Consider the following 25,543-nt stretch of genomic DNA (forward strand, 5'->3'; position numbering starts at 1 on the left):
CTACATGATTTTCAAATGTTCTTCTGTGTTTCCCCATTCCCATAATTTTGGTTCATCTGTGTGTACTTATTTTTCTTCTTCTGACAATTCTCATTTGTCTTTGTATGTAAATTTTCTCACTCACTTAAAATTTATCTTAGTGACTGTTTGGTTTCATTTATAATGTATTTGAGCATGTCTTTGTTTCTTTCCCTCATTCTTCTCCCACATCTTTGCCTCTACAAACCCATTTCACCTGCTTTTCTTCAGTCAGTCCCGGTATGAGCTGGATATGAACATGAACACCTTTTTAATTTCTTACTCACCCGCATAAGCGCTTTTGTAAACGTCACCTTCCTTGGACTCCGGCGGGGCCCCAACCTGAGGATCTTCTTCTTGTTTAATCCAAGACAGAATATCTGATGTTGAAATACCAGGCTCTAATTTGTGGGAGAAAAAAAAAAACAAACAGCACTCAGGAACTCGAATGAGAAGGTGAAATAATCATGTTGGTTTGTCGAATGGTATATTTTGCCCAAATATTTATTTATAAATAACTATAATAACAACACAGAACCAGTCTTTTTAAAAATGCATATAGGCGGCCGGGCGCGGTGGCTCAAGCCTGTAATCCCAGCACTTTGGGAGGCCGAGGCGGGTGGATCACGAGGTCGAGAGATCGAGACCAACCTGGTCAACATGGTGAAACCCCGTCTCTACTAAAAATACAAAAAATTAGCTGAGCATGGTGGTGCGTGCCTATAATCCCAGCTACTCAGGAGGCTGAGGCAGGAGAATTGCTTGAACCCAGGAGGCGGAGGTTGCGGTGAGCCGAGATCGTGCCATTGCACTCCAGCCTGGGTAACAAGAGCGAAACTCCATCTCAAAAAAAAAAAAAAAAAAAAAAAAAAAAAAATGCATATAGGCCAGGTGTGGTGGCTCACTTCTGTAATCCCAGCACTTTGGGAGGCGGAAGCGGGTGGATCATCTCAAGTCAGGAGTTCGAGACCAGCCTGGCCAACATGGCAAAACCCCATCTCTACTAAAAACACAAAAAATTAGTCAGGCATGGTGGTAGGTGCCTGTAATCCCAGCTACTTGGGAGGCTGAGGCAGAAGAATCACTTGAATCCATGAGGCTGAGACTTCAATTAGCCAAGATTGCCCCACTGCCCTCCAGACTGGGTGACACCTCAAGACTCCATCTCAGAAAAAAAAGAAAGCACATAAACTTCAGAGGAGCAAGTTCAAAATGAAAACAAATTTATGTAGTTTTATATGATATACTCGGCTTGATTCTCTATTTTTAGTGAGCCCATTTAAAATAAATCACAGTTTTTATATTGGCAATGACTCCCTGAAATAATCTTCAATCACCAGTATATTTTGTTTCATTAGCACTCCTACATTCAAAATATTTTCACTTTTTTTCTCTCCCAGCTTGTTTATGAAATAGCAAAGTAAGAAATATTTTCTCCATTTAAGTAGAGAGGCCTATAGAAATTAAATTGCCAATAAGGAAGGATTTACAGTGAAACGCCATATTATCAAAGGTTTACTTTAAAATACATCCAAAGAGGCCAGGCATAGTGGCTCACGCCTATAATCCCAGCACTTTGGGAAGCCAAGGAGGGTGGATCACCTAAGGTCAGTAATTCAAGACCAGCCTCACCAATGTGGAGAAACCCGTTTCTACTAAAAATACAAAATTAGCGAGGCATGGTGGCACCCTGTGCTTGTATTCCCAGCTACTCCGGATGCTGAGGCAGGAGAATTGCTTGAACCTGGGAGGCAGAGGTTGTGGTGAGCCGAGATCTCGCCATTGCACTCCAGCCTAGGCAACAAGAGTGAAACTCCATCTCAAAACAAAACAAAAACCAAAACAAAACAAAAGTCCGGGCTCGGTGGCTCACTCCTGCAATCCTAGAACTTTGGGAGGCCAAGGCGAGTGGATCACAAGGTCAGCAGTTCGAGACCAGCCTAACCAAGATGGTGAAATCCTGTCTCTACTAAAAAATACAAAAATTAGCCAGGCAGGGTGGTGCACACCTGTAATCCCAGCTGAGGTAGGAGAATTGCTTGAACCGGGGAGGCGGAGGTTGTAGTGAGCTAAGATTGCTCCATTGCACTCCAGCCTGGGAGACAGTGAGACTCTCTCAAAACAGAAACGAAAACAAAAACACATCCAAATTAAAAAACCCAAAAGAAACAAGACTATCAAAAAAAAAAAAAATTGTTTTTTTTTTTTTTTTGAGATGGAATCTTGCTGTCTCCCAGGCTGGAGTGAAACAGCATGATCTAGGCTCTCTGTAACCTCCACCTCCCAGGTTCAAGGGATCCTCCTGCCTCAGCCTCCAAGTAGCTGGGATTACAGTAGCATACCACCACACCTGGCTAATTTTTCATATTTGTAGTAGAGACGGGGGTTTCACCATGTTGGCCAGGCTGGTTTCAAACTTCTTTGTCTATTAAATATTAATATATTACCTTTGTCTATTAAATGATACAAGTCATTATTTCCTAATGCTGGGAGGAAGAATATAGTATCTGCAAATCCTTCCAGTCTTGGGGGTTCTTTTTGAAAGAAAAAGCACACAGCCTCTAGAGGCTTTGCACACACTATGCCTCATCTGATCAGTACCAAAAGAGCTGTGCTAGCTATTCCAACCTAGGCCTGTAGGGCTTTTTGTTTTGAACTAAATGGACAAGCTAGCAAGCTGGCAAGCTGACAAGAGAGCTCTTCATGCTCCAGAGAGTAGCTTGAAGCTCTCTATAATTATTATATCTATAGATTTTTGTATCTTTTCTCTCTTACACTGAAAATCTGGGTTCTTAATCACATTAACATAATCTTTGCTTTAATCAAATGTATGTTTCCAATTAATACCACTATTAACAAAAATATAAACTCAAGTTTTTTTGTGTGGTTCTTTCTTTTTTTTGAGATGGAGTTTCACTCTTCTTACCCAGGCTGGGGTGCAATGGCACGATCTCAGTTCACTGCTACCTCCACCTCCCGGGTTCAAGTGATTCTCCTGCCTCAGCCTCCCAGGTAGCCGGGATTACAGGCATGCACCACCACACCCAGCTAATTTTGTATTTTTTTTTTTTTTTTAAAGATGGGATTTCACCATGTTGGTCAGGCTGGTCTTGAACTCCCGACCTCAGGTGATCCACCCGCCTCAGCCTCCCAAAGTGCTGGGATTACAGGTGTGAGCCACTGTGCCTGGCCTTGTGTGATTCTTTTAGTCCTTAGGATATACATATCCTAAGGATATATTTAATTATGTAAAATACTATGTTTTAAAGTAATTTGAAATCAATCTTCTCTATGTATCTATGTCACCAACTGATACACAGTTAGGTTTAGTTGATCTTTTTATTTATTTATTTATTTATTTATATAAAGATGGGGTTTCACCGTGATGGCCAGGCTGGCCTTGAACTCCTGACTTCAGGTGATCCACCCACCTCGGCCTCCCAAAGTGCTAGGATTACAGGCATGAGCCACCATGCTCAGCCTTAGCTGATTTTTTTTTTTTTTTTTTGAGACAGAGTTTTGCTCTTGTTACCCAGGCTGGAGTGCAATGGCGAGATCTCGGCTCACCGCAACCTCCGCCTCCTGGGTTCAGGCAATTCTCCTGCCTCAGCCTCCTGAGTAGCTGGGATTACAGGCATGCGCCACCATGCCCAGCTAATTTTTTGTATTTTAGTAGAGACGGGGTTTCACCATGTTGACCTGGATGGTCTCGATCTCTTGACCTCGTGATCCATCTGCCTTGGCCTCTCAAAGTGCTGGGATTACAGGCTTGAGCCACCGCGCCCGGCTTAGTTGATCTTTTTAAGCTTAATTTTTTTTTTTTTTTTTTTTTTGGAGACAGTCTCCTTCGGCTGCCCAGGCTGGAATGCAGTGGTGTGATCTTGTCTTACTTCCTGAGTTCAAGCAATCCTCCTGCCTCAGCTTCCCGAATACCTGGGACTATAGGTACATGCCACCACACCTGGCTAATTTTTGTATCTTTAGTAGAGATGGGGTTTTTCACCAAGTTGGCCAAGCTGTTCTGGAACTCCTGACCTCAAATCATCTGCCTGCCTTGCCTCCCAAAGTGCTGTGATTACAGATGTGAGCCACCATACCTGGCCCTTAAATTTAATTTTTCTTTTTTTTTTTTTTGAGACGGAGTTTCACTCTTGTTACCCAGGCTGGAGTGCAATGGCGCGATCTCGGCTCACCGCAACCTCCGCCTCCTGGGTTCAGGCAATTCTCCTGCCTCAGCCTCCTGAGTAGCTGGGATTACAGGCACGTGCCACCATGCCCAGCTAATTTTTTATATTTTTAGTAGAGACAGGGTTTCACCATGTTGACCAGGATGGTCTCGATCTCTTGACCTCGTGATCCACCCGCCTCGGCCTCCCAAAGTGCTGGGATTACAGGCTTGAGCCACCGCGCCCGGCCAAATTTAATTTTTAAAAACTGTGTTGGCCAGGTGAGGTAGCACCCTTTCTGAGGCAAGTCCATCAGTAGCAACATCATGTGCTCCTTTTGTACCTCTGTGTCACATCTTGGTAATTTTTTTTTTTTTTTTTTTGAGATGGAGTCTCACTCTGTTGCCCAAGCTGGAGTGCAGTGGTGCAATCTCTACTCACTGCAACCTCTGCCTCCCGGGCTCAAGCAATTCTCCTGCCTCAGCATCCTGAGTAGCCGGGATTATAGCCTCCTGAGTAGTTGGGATTCCACACCTGGCTAATTTTTGTATTTTTAGTAGAGACGGGGTTTCACCATGTTAGTCAGGCTAGTCTTGAACTCCTGACTTTGTGATCTGCCCGCCTCGGCCTCACAAAGTGGTGGGATTACAGGCGTGAGCCACCGTGCCTGGCATATTTTGGTAATTCTTACAATATTCCTAACTTTTTTTCATTATTATTATATATGTTTTATATATATATAATAATGGTGATCTGTGATCAGTGATCTTTTTTTTTTCTTTTGGAGACAAAGTCTGGCTCTATCCCCCAAGCTGGACTGCAGTGATGTGATCTTGGCTTACTGTAACTTCCTCCTTTCCCGTTCAAGTGATTCTCCTGCCTCAGCCTATCAAGTAGCTGGGACTACAGGCACGTGCCACCATGCCCAGCTAATTTTTTGTATTTTAGCAGAGACAGGGTTTCACCATTTTGCCCCTGCTGGTCTCCAACTCCTGAGCTCAAGCAGTCCTCCAAACCTGGCCTCCCAAAGTGCTGGTATTACAGACAGGAGCCATGCCTCCTGGCCTGTGATCTGCGATCTTTGATGTAATTATTATAATTGTTTTGGGGCACCACAAACCATAACCATATAAGATGATTAACTTAATAAATGTTTTTGGTTGTTTTTTTGTTTTGTTTTGTTTTGTTTTGAGACAGAGTCTTGCTGTGTTGCCCAGGCTGAAGTGCAATGGTGTGATCTCTGCTTACTGCAACCTCTGCCTCCCAGGTTCAAGCGATTCTCCCTGCCTCAGCCTCCCAAGTAGCTGAGATTACAGGTGCCCACAATCATGCCTGGTGAATTTTTGTATTTTTAGTAGAGATGGGGTTTCACCATGTTGACCAGGCTGGTCTTGAACTCCTAACCTCAGATGATCCACCTGCCTCAGCCTCCCAAAGTGCTAGGATTACAGGCATGAGCCACCGCACCTGGTCAGTAAATGTTTTGTTTGTTTGTTTGTCTTTTTGAGATGGAGTCTCACTCTGTCACCCAGGCTGGAGTGCAGTGGCACAATTTTGGCTCACTGCAACCTTCTCTGCCTCCCAGGTTCAAGTGATTCTCCTGCCTCAGCCTCCTGAGTAGCAGGGATTACAGGCGCCTACTACTGCGCCTGGCTAATTTTTCTATTTTTAGTAGAGATGGGTTTGAACATGTTGGCCAGGCTGGTCTTGAACACCTGACCTCATGATCCACCTGCCTTGGCCTGCCAAAGTGCTCGGATTACAGCTGTGAGCCACCATGCCCAGCCCCAATAAATGTTTTATGTGTTGTTCTGACTGGTCCAATGATTGGGCCGTTCCCTTGCTTCTCTTCCTCCCTATCCTAGGGCCTCCCTATTCTCTGAGACACAACCATATTGAAATTAGGCCAATTAGTAACTTTACAATGGCCTCTAAGTGAAAGGAAGAGTTTACACATCTCTCACTTTAAATCAAAAGCTAGAATGCTTAAGGTTAGCAAAGAAGGCATGACAAAAGCCAACGGGAGGTAGGCTGAAAGGTAGGTCTCTTGAACCAAACAGTTAGCCAGGTTGTGAATGCAAAGGAAAAGTTCTTAAAGAAATTAACGGTGCCAGTCCAGTAAACACAAGACTACGAATGCAAAACAACCTTATTGTTGATATGATGAAAGTTTGAGTACTCTAGATAAAAGATCAAATCAGCCACAACATCCCCTTAAGTCAGTGTCTAATCCAGAGTAAGGCCTTAACATCTTTCGGTTCTATAAAGGCTGGTAGAGGTGAGGAAGCCGTGTAAGTCTGAAGCTAGCAGAAGTGGGACTGATGAAGTCTAAGGAGGTGCAAAGTGAAGCGGCAAATGCTAATAGAGAAGCTGCAGCAAGTTATCCAGAAGATCTAGTTACAATCACTTGACAAAGGTGGCTACACTAAACAACAGATTTTCATGTATAAGAAATAGTCTTCTCTTGTAAGAAGTTGTCATCTAGGACTTTCACAGCTAGAGAGAGAAGTCAATGTCTGGCTTCAAAACTTCATAGGACAAGCTGACTTATTAGAGGCTGATGCAGCTGGTGACTTCAACCTAGTGTTCATTTTAGTATTCTGAAAATCCTAGGGCTCTTAAGAATTATGCTATTTCTGCTCTGCCTGTGCACTAGAAATGGAACAACAAAGCCTGGATGACAGTACATCAGTTACAGCATGGTTTATTGAATATGTTAAGCCCACTGTTGAGAACTACTGATCAGAAGAAAAGATTCCTTTCAAAATATTAGTGCTCATTTACAATGTACCTGGTCACCCACAAGCTCTGATGTGGATGAACAAGGAATTAAATGTTGTTTTCATCCTTGCTAAAACAACATCCATTCTACAGCCCACAGGTCAAGGAGTAATTTTTATTTTGAAGTCTTACTGCATAAGAAATATATTTCAGCTGGGTGCGTTGGCTCATGTGTGTAATCCCAGCACTTTGGGAGGCCAAGGCAGGTGAATCACCTAAGGTCAGAAGTTCAAGACCAGCCTGGCCAACATGGTAAAACCCCATCTCTACTAAAAATACAAAAATCAGCCGGAGTAGATAATCTCTTCTCCCACTTACCTTCACTGGGGTCTGTGGGAATCTCACTTTCCTCTGGCCCTGTCTGGGCCTCTGTATTATGTTCTCCTTCTGGCTGAATCTGAGATAAGACATCAGGTTGATTTATAGCATAATCTAGGAGAGGAAAAAGGAAGAGGTATGACAAAGAGATATAGGAGGACAACAACTAATTGTCATCAAGGCCAAGCTGAAGCTTTGTGGTCACAGTCTCAGGGAATTTCATTTAGATTTCGTATCACTTCTTCCCATTTATGCACCTTCAACTGTGGGTATCTATTCAGGAAGGCAGGCAGTGAAGAGGTAATGTGTGGGGAAAGCACATGTGCTAGGTTAGCACTGCTTTCATTCAGAGTGACAGTGTGCCTCAAGGCGGAGAAGTTCCTTGCCAAGTGAAGGATACCCATGGAAACCACCAGTTGTCACACCCATAACCCTGAACTTCATTCTCTGTCCTACAATTTGGCAAAAGGAGAGATTATTATTTCTTTGCAGCAAGCATGAATTGGTCATCTTTGGCTTGAAATCAGAATCTAAAGGGTGTGAAGTTAGAGAGTGAGAATGAGGTCACTGGAGGAAAAGGGACTGTTCTGAGCCTTCTCGGAGCTGACATCACTTCATTCAAAAGGTGTCAACTCAGCCTCACCCATGGAGATGAGAGACTCGTAGTTGCCCTTCATGATATTCTTGTAAAGTTCCTTTTGCCATTCTTCTAACTTTTCCCACTCTGGAGTGGAAAAGTAGATGGAGACATCATCAAATGCCACAGGCACCTAAAATTACAATCACACGGGTTAGTCCCTCCCATTACAATTCAGTCATTTCAATAAATCTCTTTACCTTGAATTAGTTCCTTGTATTTTTCTACATTTTCAAAAGGTGGTCAATAAATATTCTAAGTATCTCTGAAACTCTTTCTTTTAATGCTTCACTTGACATTAGTAAATCCTAAAATCCCAGTACTCATGCAATACAGCATGTAGCTGGTACCTTTTATTGAGGCACATTCAAGTATTTTGGCAGGCAGTAATAAAATATCTAAGTACTACATATGTTAAAACTTCAACCTTTATTGAGTCTTTGATTTCACCTCTTTTAAAATGCCTTTTCTCTAAGAACATCACTCTCCAGGAGATCCAAATTCCTCTATTTGTTTTCTTTGTGTTGTTTCTAGTTCCTCCAGTCTTTTGCCAAGTACAGAGTTCCCTTTGAGGCTGTTCATCCTGCATATGAGGAGGAAAGGATAATATCATGGCTGATGACTGAAAGCTAACAGGATTGATGTTGGAGGCATGTTAGGAACCAAAATTAAACTTCAAAATTAATAATGTCTTCTCTGTGTATCCTTTAGTGTTTTCTGAAGCTTTGTATAGTCTTCAAATAGAACAGTTTATTTATTTAAAACCCAATTTTCTGCTTCCAGTTCTCCACCTGCCTCCAAGATTTATACCTTGTCCTGCAGTCTCTTCGATTTGTTTTCACGGCAAGAGATTCTCTTTTTCTGGGCAACTGCAGCTCACTGCAATTTCTCTTTAGCTTCACTATACAGTTCTCTGTGATACATTCATAAAGCATATGCTTTTCTTCTAACCACTGACTCTGTTCCCTTTCCAGTGTCTTTTCGACTTCTAGTTAGACTTTTTCAGCTTGATTTCTTAAATTTCAGCATTCCTGTTTTAATGTCTCCATTATTTCCTTCAGCATTTGGTTTGAACTCTGCAAGTCATTTTCTGACTCTGCAAGTGAGGTTGCTTGGATCTGAAAACTACTGATTTAGTATTCCAGGTCAGAATTTTCATTTTATTCTTCCTCTGCATTTTCAATATTCCCAATTTATTGTTGAAGTTTGAACCTAATGTCCGAAAGCTCCCTTCCAGCTGACTCTCCACAATCTGTAAGCCCACAATTAGTTTTCACATTGATACTTTTCAGATTGCTTCCATATATCATGCTCCGCTTCCATTTTCTTTTTTTGAGAGGAGTCTCGCTCTGTTGCCCTGGCTGGGGTGCAGTGGTGCCATCTCAGCTCACTGCAACCTCTGCCTCCTGGGTTCCAACGATTCTCCTGCCTCAGCCTCCCAGGTATCTGGGACTACAGGTGTGTACCACCATGCCCAGCTAATTTTGTATTTTTCGAAGAGATGGGGTTTCACCATGTTGGCCAGGCTGATCTTGAACTCTAAACCTCAGGTGATCCACTCACCATAAACTCCCAAAATGCTGGGATTACAGGCGTGAGCTACGATGCCCGGCCCCACCTTCATTTTCTATCGCTAACTTGTGCTCAAATTCTAGCTTTTCATCTTGTAATACCACACAAGTCTTTTATAACCTTCATCCTTGGCATTAGGTGCCTTACATATTAATACATGATCTTTTTTTTACTGAGGGTACTTTGTAGTGTTCAGTAGCTGGTCTGAGAATTTCATTGTCTGACTGTAAATCATCAGTTCACATTGAATCTTTGTCCTTTCCCTTTCTAGTTCACTCTTGCTGCCTCTAGTTTCATGGTTGTTATTTCTAGCTTGCTTCAAAGTTTCGCTCTTTGACTTTACTGGTCAATTGCATTTCTTTCTTTTTCTTCTACTTCTTTTTTTTTTTTTTTTTTTTTTTTTGTTTTTGTTTTTTTGAGAAGGAGTCTTACTCTGTTGCCCAGTCTAGAGTGCAATGATGCTATCTCAGCTCACCGCAACCTCCGCCTCCTGAGTTCAAGCGATCCTCCTGCCTCAGCCTCCCAAGTAGCTGAGATTACAGGTGCACACCACTACACCTGGCTAATTTTTTTTTATTTTTAGTAGAGACAGGGTTTCACCATGTTGGTCAGGTTGGTCTTAAACTCCTGACCTCAAAGATTCACCTACCTCAGGCTCCTAAAGTGCTGGGATTATAGGTGTGAGCCACTGCCACTGTGCCCAGCCTGGTCAGTGTATTTCTTTCTTGTTCAGTTTTATGTAACCATTAATGATTAAAAAGGTATTTTGGCTAGGCGCAGTGACTCACACCTGTAATCTTAGTACTTTGGGAGGCCAAGGTAGGTGGGTCACCTGAGGTCAGGAGTTTGAAACCAGCCTGGGCAACACGGTGAAACCTCGTCTCTACTAAAAATACAAGAATTAGCTGGGAGAGGTGGTGCACACCTGTAATCCCACTACTCAGAGGCTAAGATATGAGAAATGCTTGAACCCAGGAGACGAAGGTTGCAATGAGCTGAGATCACGCCACTGCACTCCAGCCTGGGTGGCAAAAGTGAAACTCTATCTAAAAAAAAAAAAAAAAAAAAAGATATTTTGTTCACTGCTTGATTGTAGCTCTTTTTCCAATCACTTAACCTATAGGTTAGCTGACTTTTTCAGCCTCCCAGGACCTGACCTGTCTGCATCTCAGCCAACTGCCACACCTGTATTCTTAGGATATTTTCTAACTGAGCACCAGAATTCTCTGTCAGCCCTTAAATCTGCTACTGCAGCCTCTGAATATTTTAATTTCTAAAACAAAGGGACTTTTTCTCAAACAAGTTCTTCCTCCACTTATTTGCTGTCTCTTGTGAGATCAACACTAAGCAGCTAGTTATATAGTTCTCCATCTCTCCACAGGCTTGCAATCTATAATTCAGACCAGGTGTACTGGCTCATGCCTGTAATCTCAGCACTGTGGGAGGCCAAGGCAGGAAGATCATTTGAGGTCAGGAGTTTGAAACCAGCCTGGGCAACATAGCGAGATCTTGTCTGTACAAAGAAATTTAAAAATTAGCCAGCTGTGGTATTGCATACCTGTAGTCCCAACTACTCGGGAGGCTGAGGCAAGAGGCTCACTTGAGCCTTAAGGCTATAGTGAGGCAAGATAGCACCACTGCACTCCAGCCTGGATGACAGAGCAAGACTCTATCTCAAAAACAAACAAACAAACAAACAAACAAACAAACAAACAAACAAAAAAACCCTCTGATTCAAATTTTAGGTTTTTTCCTAACCTACATACAAATTCTTCTTCCTAGTGTTTCAGATTCTGACTTAAGAAATCTATGTTTATAGCAAAGCTTACAGCTCTATACTTTTCTACTTTTTCATCCCAATTGCAAAAACACTGTAGTTTCTAATTCTCATTATATTCGGGCTCCTAACAATTCCAATTTATTTTTTTGGAGTTGATACCTACAGTTTCACTTCTTCTAAGTCCTTAGTTTTTCTACTAAGTCCCCTCTTAGCTCTTCAAGCAGGAGCTGAAATTTTTCCTGGTATGTTTGCTTTTCATTTAATAGGCACTTGAGTACGTTTTGCAACTTTATGTACTCATCTTGCCACCTTGTATGCTTGTGTCTTAGGCATTCAGAATCTGGTAACTAGTTGTTTTTCTTTTTCTTTTTTTTTTTTTTTTTTTTTGAGACAGGGTCTCACTCTGTCACCCAGATTAGGATGTAGTGATGTGATCATGGCTGACTATAGCCTTGACCTCCTGAGCTCAGGTGATCCTCCCATCTCAGCTCCCTGAATAGCTGGGACCACAGGCGCACACCACTATGGCTAGTCAATCTTTATAAATAAAGTTTTTGTAGGGATGCATCTGGCTATGTTGCCCAGGCTGGTGTCCAATACCTGACCTCAAGCAATCCTCCGACCTTAGTCTTCCAAAGCCCTAGGATTTCAGGCTTGAGTCACCACACCTGGCCTAAAAACTAGTTTTCACCATCCATCAATTAATATTTTTTATAAGTCAGATTGAGAACTTGTCAGCTCATTCTCTCTACCAGGAAAGAAAAAGTTGGGAAAAGGTCCTGTTGGCAAGGAGACAGAACAAAGAGGAGGAGGGAGAGACAGGATGAGGAAGAGGGAGAGACATGGTGAGAAGGGGAGAGAGACAGGGTGAGGAGAGGGGAGAGACAGGGTGAGGAGGAGAGACAGAGTGAAGAGGTGTTGGTGGGGCAGGGAGAAGGCAGGACAAAGAGGAGGGGACACAGTGCCAAAGGGGCAGTGGGGAAATCTGAAGAATCCAGGGAGAGCTCCAAAGGCGAAGAGGGCAGCGTTGGGGAAGGCCCACCTCCTCCTGACAGGCCTCCTTGGGATGTATGGCAGACACCACCTCAGCCAGCAGCCCACCCTCATGCCAGCCCCCTCAGTCAAAAAATCTTTACTGTTTACTAAGTGCCTACTGACTGCAAAAAACTTTATGGGTTACTGAAAGGATACAGAAAAAATAAGACAGACCAACCTCTAGGAGTTCACAATGTTTTTAAGAATAAAGGTGATAAACTCTAAAGCTATGAGCTTCAGGAGAGTGGAGGACAGTACTTCTAAATAGTTACTCAGAGTTAGATACAAATGCAAGGCAGTTTTTTTTTTTTTTTTTTTTTTTTTTGGAGACCAGTCTAAAAGAGGAGTTTAGCTTGTTGCCCAGGCTGAAATGCAATGGCATGACCACGCTACACTGCAACCTCTGCCTCACAGGCTCAAGCAATTTTTCTCCCTCAGCCTCCTGAGTAGCTGGGATTACAGGCATGCACCACCACATCCAGCTAATTTTGTACTTTTAGTAGAGAGGGGGTTTCTCCATGTTGGTCAGGCTGGTCTCAAACTCCCAACCTCAGGTGATCCTCCTGCCTCGGTCTCCCAAAGTGCTGCGATTACAAGAGTGAGCCACCACACCCAGCCACAAAGCAGTATTTAATTCACAAAAGAAAACATTCTGAGTATCCACTACATACAAGGTTTTCTCTCGGCATTAAGATAATTAAAATATGGTTTCTGCCCCGAAGGGGAATATGACTATATGCAAACTAATGAGGTGGACAAGACATTTTAGAAATAGATCTATAATAGGGTTGGCATGAAGGCCGGGCGCGGTGGCTAAAGCCTGTAATCCCAGCACTTTGGGAGGCCGAGGCGGGTGGATCACAAGGTCGAGAGATCGAGACCAACCTGGTCAACATGGTGAAACCCCGTCTCTACTAAAAAAAAAATACAAAAGATTAGCTGGGCATGGTGGCGCGTGCCTATAATCCCAGGTACTCAGGAGGCTGAGGCAGGAGAATTGCCTGAACCCAGGAGGCGGAGGTTGCGGTGAGCCGAGATCGCGCCATTGCACTCCAGCCTGGGTAACAAGAGTGAAACTCCGTCTCAAAAAAAAAAAAAAAAAAAAAATAGGGTTGGCATGACTCTAAAAGGCATGCGAGGTTGGGCACAGTGGCTCACACATGTAATCCCAGCATTTTGGGAGGCCAAGGCAGGCAATCACCTGGGTCAGGAGTTCGAGATCAGCCTGACTAACATGGAGAAATCCCTAATCTACTAAAAAAATATACAGGTCAGGCGCAGTGGGTCATGCCTGTAATCCCAGCACTTTGGGAGGCCAAGGCGGGCAGATCACAAGGTCAGGAGTTCAAGACCATCTTGGCCAGCATGGTAAAACCCCATCTCTACTAAAAATACAAAAAATTAGCCAGGCATGGTAGCGTACACCTATAATCCCAGCTACTTGAGAAGCTGGAGGAGGGGAATTGCTTGAACTTGGGAGGCAGAGGTTGCAGTGAGCCAAGATCATGCCACTGCATGATCAAGTCTGGGCAACAGAGCAGGACTCCATCTCAAACAAACAAACTAACTAACAAAATTAGCTGGGCATGCTGGCACATGCCTTTAATACCAGCTACTTGGGAGGCTGAGGCAGGAGAATCATTTGGACCCAGTAGACGAGGTTGCGGTAAGCCAAGATTATGGCATTGCACTCCAGCCTGGGCAACAAGAGCAAAACTCCAACTCAAAAAAAAAAAAAAAGATGTGACAGGCCAGGGATGGTGACTCATGCCTCTGATCCCACAGCACTTTGGGAACCCGAGGCGGGTGGATGGTCTGAGATCAGGAGTTTGAGACCAGCTTGGCCAACATAGTGAAACCTCATCTCTACTAATAATACAAAAAATTAGCCAGGCATGGTGGCAGGCACCTATAATCCCAGCTACTCAGGAGGCTGAGGCAGGAGAATCGCTTGAACCCAGGAGGCAGAGGTTGCAGTGAGCTGAGATCACACCACTGGACTCCAGCCTGGGCAACAAGAGCAAAACTCCATCTCAAAAAAAAAAAAAATAAAAGATGCAACTTTGGCTAGCCCTAATGGGAATGGAGAAAACATTCAAGCAAGGGAAACTAAAGAGTGCATTCAGAGAACTGTAAATTCTGCCTAGTTAGGGTTAAGACTGCATGTAGGGAATGGCCATATGTGGAAAAGAATCCCACTTCCTAGAATAGACTGCTCTAAAGCTACGTGCTTATCCCTAGGCAAAAATGGAAAAGTTATTCTGTGAAGAAATATAAGAGTTTTCTAGAAAAATAAAAATACTCGACTGGGTGTGGTGGCTCATGCCTGTAATCCCAACACTTTGGGAGGCTGAGGTAGGCAGATCAACTGAGGTCAGGAGTTTGAGACCAGCCTGACCAACATGGTGAAACCCCATCTCTACTAAAAATACAAAAACTAGCCAGGAATAGTAGTGGGAGCCTGTAATCCCAGCTACTCAGGAGGCTGAGGCAGGAGAATCGCTTGAATCTGGGAAGCTGAGGTTGCAGTTAATGGAGATTGCACTATTGCACTCCAGCCTGGGCAACAAGAGCAAAAGATGGGGAGGAGAGGAGAAGAGAGGAGAGGAGAGGAGGGGAGAGAAGAGGAGGGGAGGGGAGGGGAGGGGAGGGGAGGGCAGGGGAAGGGAGGAGAAGGGAAAGGTACTCAATATGGACACTATCATATAGCATAAAGCTTTCCTCATCATGGTGTTTAAGTTGTTTATCATAAAGGCTCTACCTCCTCCCACCTGGCAGCTTTCAACAGTTTGATTCTTGAATATGAACTACCTACCAAGTATCAATGACCATTTAGAGAAAGCCTGTGATATGAACAAGAAAAACTAAAATAAAAGGAGGAAAAAATGACCGCAAAAAAACCAAAAATAATTAGGGAATAGAATTTTCTTAAAAGAAAATTCTCTAATTAGCAATCCCATAATATTTGAGAAGCCATTACACCCATAAAATAAAAACAAGATACAGCCGGGCATGGAGGCTCATGCCTATAATCCCAGCACTGTGGGAGGCTGAGGCAGGTGGATTACAAGGTCAGGAGATCAAGACCATTCTGGCTAACACGGTGAAACCTTGTCTCTACTAAAAACAAAAAATTAGCTGGGTGTGGTGGCATGTGCCTGTAATCCAAGCTACTCAGGAGGCTGAGACAGGAGAATCACTTGAACTCGGAAGGCAGAGGTTGCAGTGAGCCAAGATCGCACCACTACACTCCAGCCTGGGAACAGAGCAAGACTCTGCCTCAAAAAAGTAAATAAATAAATGCATACATACAAGATGCTATGGAAAAAGGATAATAGGAGAGCAAGAGACTCCTTCTAACCAATATATAGTCATTTGCCATATAACAACATTTGGGTCAATGACAGACCATGTATACAACAGTAATGGTCCCATAACATTATAATGAAGCAGTATTCCATTCTATCTTAGAGTTTGTTCACTCACAAATATCTGCGTATCCTTCCTGTGCAGAATTCTACAGAGCGGGGTACAAGGATAAATCTTGCTCTTGGACTTACAGGCTGCTAAAGGGATAGAATAGTAATGTCTTCAGATAAGTGAGGGGAAAAGTCTGTAAGAATTCAGAGAACAGCCGGGTGCGGTGGCTCATGCCTGTAATCCCAGCACTTTGGGAGGCCGAGGCGGGTGGATCACGAGGTCAAGAGATCGAGACCATCCTGGTCAACTTGGTGAAACCCCGTCTCTACTAAAAATACAAAACATTAGCTGGGCATGGTGGCGCGTGCCTGTAATCCCAGCTACTCAGGAGGCTGAGGCAGGAGAATTGCCTGAACCCGGGAGGCGGAGGTTGCGGTGAGCCGAGATCGCACCATTGCACTCCAGCCTGGGTAACAAGAGCGAAACTCTGTCTCAAAAAAAAAAAAAAAAGAATTCAGAGAACAATGATTTTAGATTTGAGACATTGGGGAAGGCTTTGTAATAGGTGGTATTTTAACCACCTTTTAAGGATGGGAGGAAGGACATTTTAAACGGAGGCGACATGACCAAGTCAGGAGACATGATAGGGCAGGTACAGAAGAGGAGTTCATCCAATTTGGGGAGGGTGGGGTTTGAGAAGAGAGCAATGAGTGTTAGGATTGGGCCAGGCTTCAAGGAGTCTGGATTTTACTGAGTTAGTAATGGGGAGCTGAAGAATTTTGAGCAAAAGAGTAATCTGCTTCTAGGTGTGATTTGGGAACACTAATAAGAATTACACTGTAATTTTTTGGGGGGTTGGGGCGTGGGGTATGTTAAAAGGTTTCAAGTGAGACCAAGGAAGAGCCAGTGAGGACCTACCTGACTGACTGGGTGCAGCTGCAGTGGGAAGGAAGCAACGGACAAGACCAAGAAACAGTCACAGGACGTGACGTTGTGCAAAGGAGGGACCATGTGTGAATCCTGTCAGCCTCCACAGCTCTCAGCACAGGTGCTTGGCACATAGGTGCTCAGCAAACGTTTGTTGAATGAGCAAGTACAATAGGAAGCTCAGTGTTGTCCTATAATAGGAAGGCTTCTATGGAGGAAGGATGACTTGGTTGTACTTCTGGTTTCCCTCTACTAATGCTAGGGAAGCCCAGCAAAGATGATGAACTTAAAGTACTGCCCTACTTCTGGCCTCTGGGTAGTCCTTGTTCTGCCTAATTGCTCCATGCCAGGGCACTTTAAAGTGATGTGAATCTATATGGAGCACCTATGGAGACTGGCCCTCTTTTGCAAAGGAAAGATCTCTTGGTTAGAGACCTGCATGGTGGCAGAGGACACATACCAGCTTCCTATAATAATCATACATGCAAGTTTCCTGTAATTAACGATTAATCAATCTAATTCTTCAGTTGTGAATAATCAAACCATCAAGGATTATTCAATATCTGAAAAAAAACTAAGAGAAGCAAGATGAAAAAACACTATGAATAATACCAGAGGGGGGAAGAAAACACAATAAGCTAAACCGCAAACAAACCTCTAATATATATTCTCAGCAAAATTTGAGCAGATATTCCTTCCAAAAAAAAGATATTTAGGCTGCTTTAAACTAGAAGCAAAAATTCAGTACAATCTGTAGGTTCACAGAAAAAAGTAAAAAATTAAAAAATTTAAAAATGGGAAGCCGGGCACGGTGGCTCAAGCCTGTAATCCCAGCACTTTGGGAGGCTGTGGTGGGTGGATCACAAGGTCGAGAGATCGAGACCATCCTGGTCAACATGGTGAAACCCCGTCTCTACTCAAAATACAATAAATTAGCTGGGCATGGTGGCGTGTGCCTGTAATCTCAGCTACTTAGGAGGCTGAGGCAGGAGAACTGCCTGAGCCCAGGAGGCAGAGGTTGCGGTGAGCGGAGATCACGCCATTGTACTCCAGCCTGGGTAACAAGAGCGAAACTCCATCCCCCCCCCCAAAAAAATGGGAGAACATAAATATTATTAAAAATCTAATGCATAATACCTAAAATAAAAATTAACAAAAATATACATGAGATATCAAACTAAAAAACTTCAGTATAGCAAAGGAAACAATCAAAAAAGTGAAGAAACAATCTGCAGAATGGGAGAAAATATTTGCAAACTGTACATCCAACAAGAAATAAATATCCAGGGCACATATATCCCAGAACTTAAAGTAAAATAAAAGTATTTTTTAAAAAAGAAATATCCAGAATATACAAGTAACTCAAACAATTTAACAGCAAAACACAAATAACCCAATTAAAATATGAGCAAATGAATAGACATGTCTCAAAGGAAGACATATGAATAACAAGCATATGAAAAATGTTCAGTGTCATTTATCATCAGGAAAACTCAAATCAAAATTACAATGAGGCCAGACAGAGTGGCTCACGCCTGTAATCCCAGCGCTTTGGGAGACCAAGGCAGGCAGATCACAAGGTCGGGAGTTCAAGACCAGCCTGGCCAACACGGTGAAACTCCATCTCTACTAAAAATACAAAAATTACCTGGACGTGGTGGCCCACGCCTGTAATCCCAGCTACGAGGGAGGCTGAGGCGGGAGAACCACTTGAACCCGGAAGACAGAGGCTGCAGCAAGCCGAGATCACGCCACTGCACTCCAGCCTGGTTACAGAGCAAGATTCCATTTCAAAACAAACAAACAAAAACCACAATGAGGCCAGACACAGGGACTCACTCCTGTAATCCCAGCACTTGGGAGGCCGAGGCAGGTGGATCACCTGAGCTCAGGAGTTCAAAACCAACCTGGCCAACATGGCAAAATCCCCTCTCTACTAAAAATATAAAAATTAGCTGGGCGCAGTGGTGGCCGCCTATAATCACAGCTGCTGGGGAGGCTGAGGCAGGAGAATGGCTTGAACCCAGGAGTCGGAGTTTGCAGTAAGCTGAGATTGAACCCGGCCTATAATTATTATTCTTAATGCCTTATATCCTAATTCCCATCAGTAAGTCTTAGTGTCAATTCTACCACGAAAACATCCTCTCTCTGTCCACTTTCCTCCATGTCTACTACTGCTACCCTCACCTAAGCCACTTACATCCCTCCCTGCCTTAGTATTTCCTCCCTTCTTCAGTTCTTGCCCCCATGATCCATTTTCCACAAAGCAGCCAAAGGGATTCTTTCAAAATATGAAACCAGGCCGGGGCCAGTGGCTCACGCTTGTAATCCCAGCATTTTGGGAGGCCAAGGAGGGCAGATCACAAGGTCAAGAGATTGAGACCATCCTGGCTAACATGGTGAAACCCCATCTCTACTAAAATATACAAAAATTAGCTAAGCATGGTAGCGTGCGCCTAAGTCCCAGCTACTCAGGAGGCTGATGCAGGAGAATTGCTTGAACCCAGTAGGTGGAGATTGCAGTGAGCCGACATTACATGACTGCACTCCAGCCTGGCGTCTGGCGACAGAGCAAGACTCTGTCTCAAAAAAAAAAAAAAAAAGGTATATATATATATATACCTTTTTTAGGTATATATATATATATATATATATATATATATATACCTATAGGTATATATATAGGTATATATTTAGGTATATATATATATATATACCTATAGGTATATATATAGGTATATATTTAGGTATATATATATATATATATATATATATATATATAAAGGTATATATATATATATATATATATATATTTCATATATATATATATATGAAAACAAATATAATGCCTCTGCTTCAAACCCTCCAATTTCTCCTCATTACATCTTAGTTAAAAATCCAAATTCCTTTGCTTGGTCTCAAGTGTCCTACATCAGTGTTTCATAACCCTAGTCACATATTAGAATCATCAATGTAGGTTTTAAAAAATATTAATGCTTAGCCCCCATCCTGAACCTATTGGGTCAGAATCTAGATGTCATGCCCACAAAAATTTTAAAAGCCTACCAGGTGATGCTTATATACAGCCAGGGCTGAAAACCACCACCCTAAATGATCCTTGTCCCTTTCTCCAGTCATGCTCTAGCTCATTCAAGCATACCAACTCACTGGCCTCTTTCCTTTGCCTCAGGTTTCCAAATCTATTTGTGCCTTAGGCGCTTTGCATAACTATTCTTTCTGCCTGGAAAGTTCTTTGTCAGATCTCACAGTTGAGTCTTTCCTCATCTTTCAGACTCAACTTAAATATTAGCTCCTTTATGACAGCTTCTCTGACATCCAATTGAAAATATAAAAATAGATTACCAGATGGCACTTTGTTTTATTTTTATCAAAGCATCTAAATGTATTTGTGTGTGTGGGTTTGTATTATTTTTCTTTCCTCAAAAAAATCTAAGCTCCAGAGGAGCTTAAGTGAATTGTTTGCTGCTATGCCCTCAGGACGTAGATAGCAGATAGTAAGCATTCAAAAAATATTTGCTAGCTGAGTGTGGTGGCACACACCTGTAGCCTCAGCTACCTAGGAGGCTGAGGCATGAGGATGGCTTGAATCCATGGGTTCAAGGTTGCGGTGAGCTATGATCACGTCATTGCACTCCAGCCTGGGCAACATAGCAAGACTTGGTCTCGAAAAAAATAAAATAAAAAGAAAAGAAAATGGCCGGGCGCGGTGGCTCACGCCTGTAATCCCAGCACTTTGGGAGGCCGAGGCGAGTGGATCACGAGGTCAAGAAATCGAGACCATCCTGGTCAACATGGTGAAACCCTGTCTCTACTAAAAATACAAAAAATTAGCTGGGCATGGTGGCGTGTGCCTGTAATTCCAGCTACTCAGGAGGCTGAGGCAGGAGAATTGCCTGAACCCAGGAGGCGGAGGTTGCGGTGAGCTGAGATCGCACCATTGCACTCCAGCCTGGGTAACAACAGCGAAAATCTGCCTCAAAAAAAAAAAAAAAAAAAAAAAAAAGCCGGGCGCGGTGGCTCAAGCCTGTAATCCCAGCACTTTGGGAGGCTGAGGCGGGTGGATCACGAGGTCGAGAGATCGAGACCATCCTGGTCAACATGGTGAAACCCCGTCTCTACTAAAGATACAAAAAATTAGCTGGGCATGGTGGCACGTGCCTGTAATCCCAGCTACTCAGGAGGCTGAGGCAGGAGAATTGCCTGAGCCCAGGAGGCGGAGGTTGCGGTGAGCCGAGATCACGCCATTGCACTCCAGCCTGGGTAACAAGAGCGAAACTCCGTCTCAAAAAAAAAAAAAAAAAAAAAAAAAAAAAAAAAAAAGAAATTTTTGTTGAATGAATGAATGAGTAAATAAATAGGCTTGCATGTAAACCAGCTGCCTCAGGGCTGCCTTTGTAAATGAATATTTACAGAGAAGGTCACCCAGGCTGGAGTGCAGTGGCATGACCATAGCTCAGTGTAACCTCGAACTCCTGGGCTCAAGTGATCCTCCAGCCTCAGCATCCCAAGCAGCTAGGCCTATAGGTGCATGTCATCATGCCTGGCTAACTTTTTATTTTTTAAAAAACGTTTTGTTTTTTTGAGATGGGGTTTCGCTCTGTCACCCAGGCTGAGGCACAGTGGCACAATCTTGGGTCACTGCAACCTCTACCTCCCAGGTACAAACAATTCTCCCTGCCTTAGCCTCGCCAGTAGCTGGGATTACAGGCGCCAATTTTTATTTTTATTTTTATTTTTATTTTTGTAGAGACAGAGTCTCACTATGTTGTTCAGGCTGGTCTTTAGTCTTTACCTCCCAGCCTCAAGTGGTCCTCCTGCCTTGGCCTCCCAAAGTGCTGGAATTCCAGGTGTGCCACACCTGGCCCCACAGCTTTAGAACTTTTTTTTTTTTTTGAGACAGTTTCACTCTTGTTGCCCAGGCTAGAGTGCAATGATGTGATCTTGGCTAACTACAACCTCCACTTCCCAGGTTCAAGTGATTCTCCTGCCTCAGCCTCCCAAGTAGCTGGGATTACAGGCGCCGGTCACCATGCCTAGCTAATTTTTAGTACTTTTAGTAGAGATGGGGTTTCACCACGTTGGCTAAGCTGGTTTCGAACTCCTGACCTCAGGTGATCCACCTCCCTCGGCCTCCCAACATGCTGAGATTACAGGTGTGAACCACTACACCAGACCCTTTTTTTTTTCTTTTGAGAAGGAGTTTTGCTCTTGTTGACCAGGCTGGAGTACAATGGCATGATCTCAGCTCACCAACTTTCAACTCCTGGGTTCAAGCGATTCTCCTGCCTCAGCCTCCCAAGTAGCTTGGATTATAGATGTGCACCACACCTGGCTAATTTTTGTATTTTCAGTAGAGATAGGGTTTCACCATGTTGGCCAGGCTGGTCTCAAACTCCTGACCTCAGGTGATCCGACTGCCTCGGCCTCCCAAGTGCTGGGACTACAGATGTTAGTCACTGCACCTGGCCTCAAATTGACTGATTTAAATGATATTTATATAGTTTCCTCACCAAGATCCTGGCACACAAGTTAACGAAGAAGGAAGCAGTTCATAGGTAATGGGTAGGAGAAAGCTAAAGAGAAAAAGATCCATCTATCAGATAGACAACTTTGGTCTGAAAAGAGGTTTCCAATCTGAATCTTGGCACTCTAACTGGGTATTAAATTGAACATAAAATGCTTCCAAAATAGATAAACATAAAACAACTTCATGATTCTTTCATCCTAAGACATTTTAAGAAATTTTAAAAGAAAATAAAAATAAGTAACTGAATGACCAAGACTATCCCTTACTACTAGTGTAAGTTCTAGTAGTACCACTTTACATCTAGAAATGAAGGTATTACCTTTGGGATATCTCCCTTAATACCTGGAGGGAGCCGCAGGATCCAGAAATTCCTGTTGCGCAGCAGGTTCTCCAAGTTCTCCAGCCGCCTCTGCAGCAGCCCGTACTCCTGCAGTAGGGTTCCTAGCACAGCCCACTTGCCCTCCAGCTGGTTCCCAAGCTCAGTCACTGTCTTTTCACAGCTGGCTAGTTTCTTCTCTGCTGTCCCTGTCCGGCCTTCTAGGTGTAAGAGTCGCCGGCTGTGGACCTCCACCTTCCTCTCTATAGCCTGCACGGCGGCCACCACTGTCCACAGAGAGATAGCTGCTGTCTGCAGATGTGCCTCATTTGCTGCTGGGGGTGTAGGAAGAGGAAGGGGCTGCAGGGATGTAAGGCACTCAGAGTCCCATTCAGATGCCTGCATGCAGTGGAAAGATGGAACAAGACATTGATCGTTAGAAGGAACCCTAACTCCAAACTAAAATCAGATAAGAACTGCTTAACTGTCTAGCAGAGATTAATCTGAATATAGTTTTAGTACTCCCTGTGTATGCCTCATCTTTCTGGAGCTCACTGGCATCAACAACCAAGAGACCTGCTTTGGTGGTTCAGGGATAGATTGGGTAAGACAGCGAATTAATGAAATTGGCTCTTGAACTAGTCTGGTATAGTCCCTCTGACATAAGGTCTAGCTTAGGTAGCTGCAGCATCCTCTAAAGGCAAATGTGCACAAAGATCCTTTCCAGGCTTCATTGAACCCAGTGCGCTCTGATAAATCCATTACAGACTTATGCTCCAGCCCATCAATCACCCTGTTTACAAACCACAAACACACCATTCAGTTATGGCTGAATAAACTAGGAATCTTGAATCTGAAGAAAACATCGGAGCTGTTTTCAAATAGTTGAGGATTACAAAACAGAGGGCAGAATAGGCTAATTTAATCTTATACTAGAACCAACATAGGGAAATTTTCAGGCAAGCAAACTTTGGCCTACAGTAAATACATTTTTTATTTCCTTTTAGAGATGGGGTCTCGGGGTCTCATTATGTTGCCCAGACTCGTTTGCTCAAGCAATCCTCCTGCCTCAACCTCCCAGGTAGCTGGGGCTACAGGTGTGTGCCACTGTGATCCACTAATAAATATTGAACTATTAAAAAAAAAAAAAGAAATTCTGGCCAGGCAAGGTGGCTCATGCCTGTAATCCCAGCACTTTGGGAGACCAAGTTAGGTGAATCACCTGAGGTTGGGAGTAGAAGACCAGCCTGCACAACATGGTGAAACCCATCTCTACTAAAAATACAAAAATTACTGTAATCCCAGCACTTTGGGAGGCCGAGGTGGGTGGATCACGAGGTCAACAGATCGAGACCATCCTGGTCAACATGGTGAAACCCCATCTCTACTAAAAACACACACACAAAAAATTAGCTGGGCATGGTGGCGCGTAATCCCAGCTACTCAGTAGGCTGAGGAAGGAGAATTGCCTGAACCCAGGAGGCAGAGGTTGCGGTGAGCCGAGATCGCGCCATTGCACTCCAGCCTGGGTAACAAGAGTGAAACTCTGTCTTAAAAAAAAACAACAACGGCCGGGCGCGGTGGCTCAAGCCTGTAATCCCAGCACTTTGGGAGGCCGAGGCGGGTGGATCACGAGGTCGAGAGATCGAGACCATCCTGGTCAACATAGTGAAACCCCGTCTCTACTAAAAATACAAAAAACTAGCTGGGCGTGGTGGCGCGTGCCTGTAATCCCAGCTACTTAGGAGGCTGAGGCAGGAGAATTGCTTGAACCCAGGAGGCAGAGGTTGCAGTGAGCCGAGATCGCGCCATTGCACTCCAGCCTGGGTAACAAGAGCGAAACTCCGTCTCAAAACAACAACAACAACAACAACAAAAATCAGCTGGGCATGGTGGTGCACATCTGTAATCCCAGCTACTTGGGAAGCTGAGGCAGGAGAATCACTTCAACCTGGGAAGTGTAGGCTGCAGTGAGCCAAGACTGCATCACTGCACTGCAGCCTGGGCAACAGAGGGAGACTCTGTCTCAAAAAAATAAATAAATAAGTCGGGTGCAGTTGCTTATGCCTGTAATCTCAGCACTTTGGAAGGCCAAGGTGGGCGGATCACTTGAGCTTGGGAGTTCAAGACCAGCCTGACCAACATGGAGAAACCCTATCTCTACTAAAAATACAAAATTAGCCGGAGTGGGTGGTGGCATATGCCTGTAATCCCTGTTACTCAGGAGGCTGAGGCAGGAGAATCACTTGAACCTGGGAGGTGGTGGTTGCAGTGAGCCAAGATCTAGCCATTGTACTCCAGCCTGGGCAACAAGAGCAAACAAAAAAAAGAAATCTTTAAGAGAAATCACATTATTTTATACATGATTTTAGAGTCTAAGATGGACAGTTTAAATATTACCCACTTATCATTTGAACCCAGGAGGCGGAAGTTACAGTGAGCCAAGGTTGTGCCACTGCACTGCAGCCAAGGCAACAGAACGAGACTCCATCTCAAAAAAAAAAAAAAAAAAAAAAAAAATGGAAATTTTTGTTGAACAAATGAATAAATAAATAGGCTTGCATGTAAACCAGCTACCTCAGGGCTGTCTTCTATAGCTTAATTTTTTTTTTTTTTAAATTTTTAGAGACAGGGTCACCCAGGCTGGAATGCAGTGGCATAATCATAGCTCACTATAACCTAGAACTCCTGATCTTTTCCGAGAAAATAAAGGTCTGCTCTAAAATAATTTATTTTGAAACAAAGGTAGTATAAAGGGAAGAAATTCCTACAACAAATAGGAGGTTGGACTAGGATGACCTACACAAAGCCTTCTAACTCTATGAACTTGATAAGCTACTCTCTGACCACAACCTCCCATCTTTCCAGCTTACCCACTACTTTATTCTCCTTTCAGCTAGTCCTTTGACCATTCCATTCCTGGTTTATCTGCCTGTTCCTGGCTTTGTTTTTTTTCACCAGTTGATCACTTCAATCACTTTCAACCCCCCTTCTCGAATGTCTTTCTGTCTCATCTGCTCAGCTA

The 25,543-nt window shown here is 43.6% G+C and overlaps 1 protein-coding gene across 1 annotated transcript in view; it reads right to left on the reverse strand.

Annotated features, from left to right (window-relative positions):
• ZNF398 (zinc finger protein 398) overlaps positions 1 to 25,543 on the reverse strand; it is a 37,499-nt gene that overhangs the window by 6,193 nt on the left and 5,763 nt on the right. Inside the window, exons 2-5 of the mRNA XM_039472979.2 lie at positions 22,522 to 22,917; positions 7,927 to 8,053; positions 7,284 to 7,397; positions 306 to 419 (exon numbers count right to left, since the gene is read on the reverse strand). Of these exons, the coding sequence (XP_039328913.1) occupies positions 306 to 419; positions 7,284 to 7,397; positions 7,927 to 8,053; positions 22,522 to 22,917 (751 nt within the window). The remainder of the gene's footprint in view (positions 1 to 305; positions 420 to 7,283; positions 7,398 to 7,926; positions 8,054 to 22,521; positions 22,918 to 25,543) is intronic.

This window comes from Saimiri boliviensis, chromosome 10, assembly GCF_048565385.1.
Source record: "Saimiri boliviensis isolate mSaiBol1 chromosome 10, mSaiBol1.pri, whole genome shotgun sequence".
Classification (NCBI taxonomy): Eukaryota; Metazoa; Chordata; class Mammalia; order Primates; family Cebidae; genus Saimiri; species Saimiri boliviensis.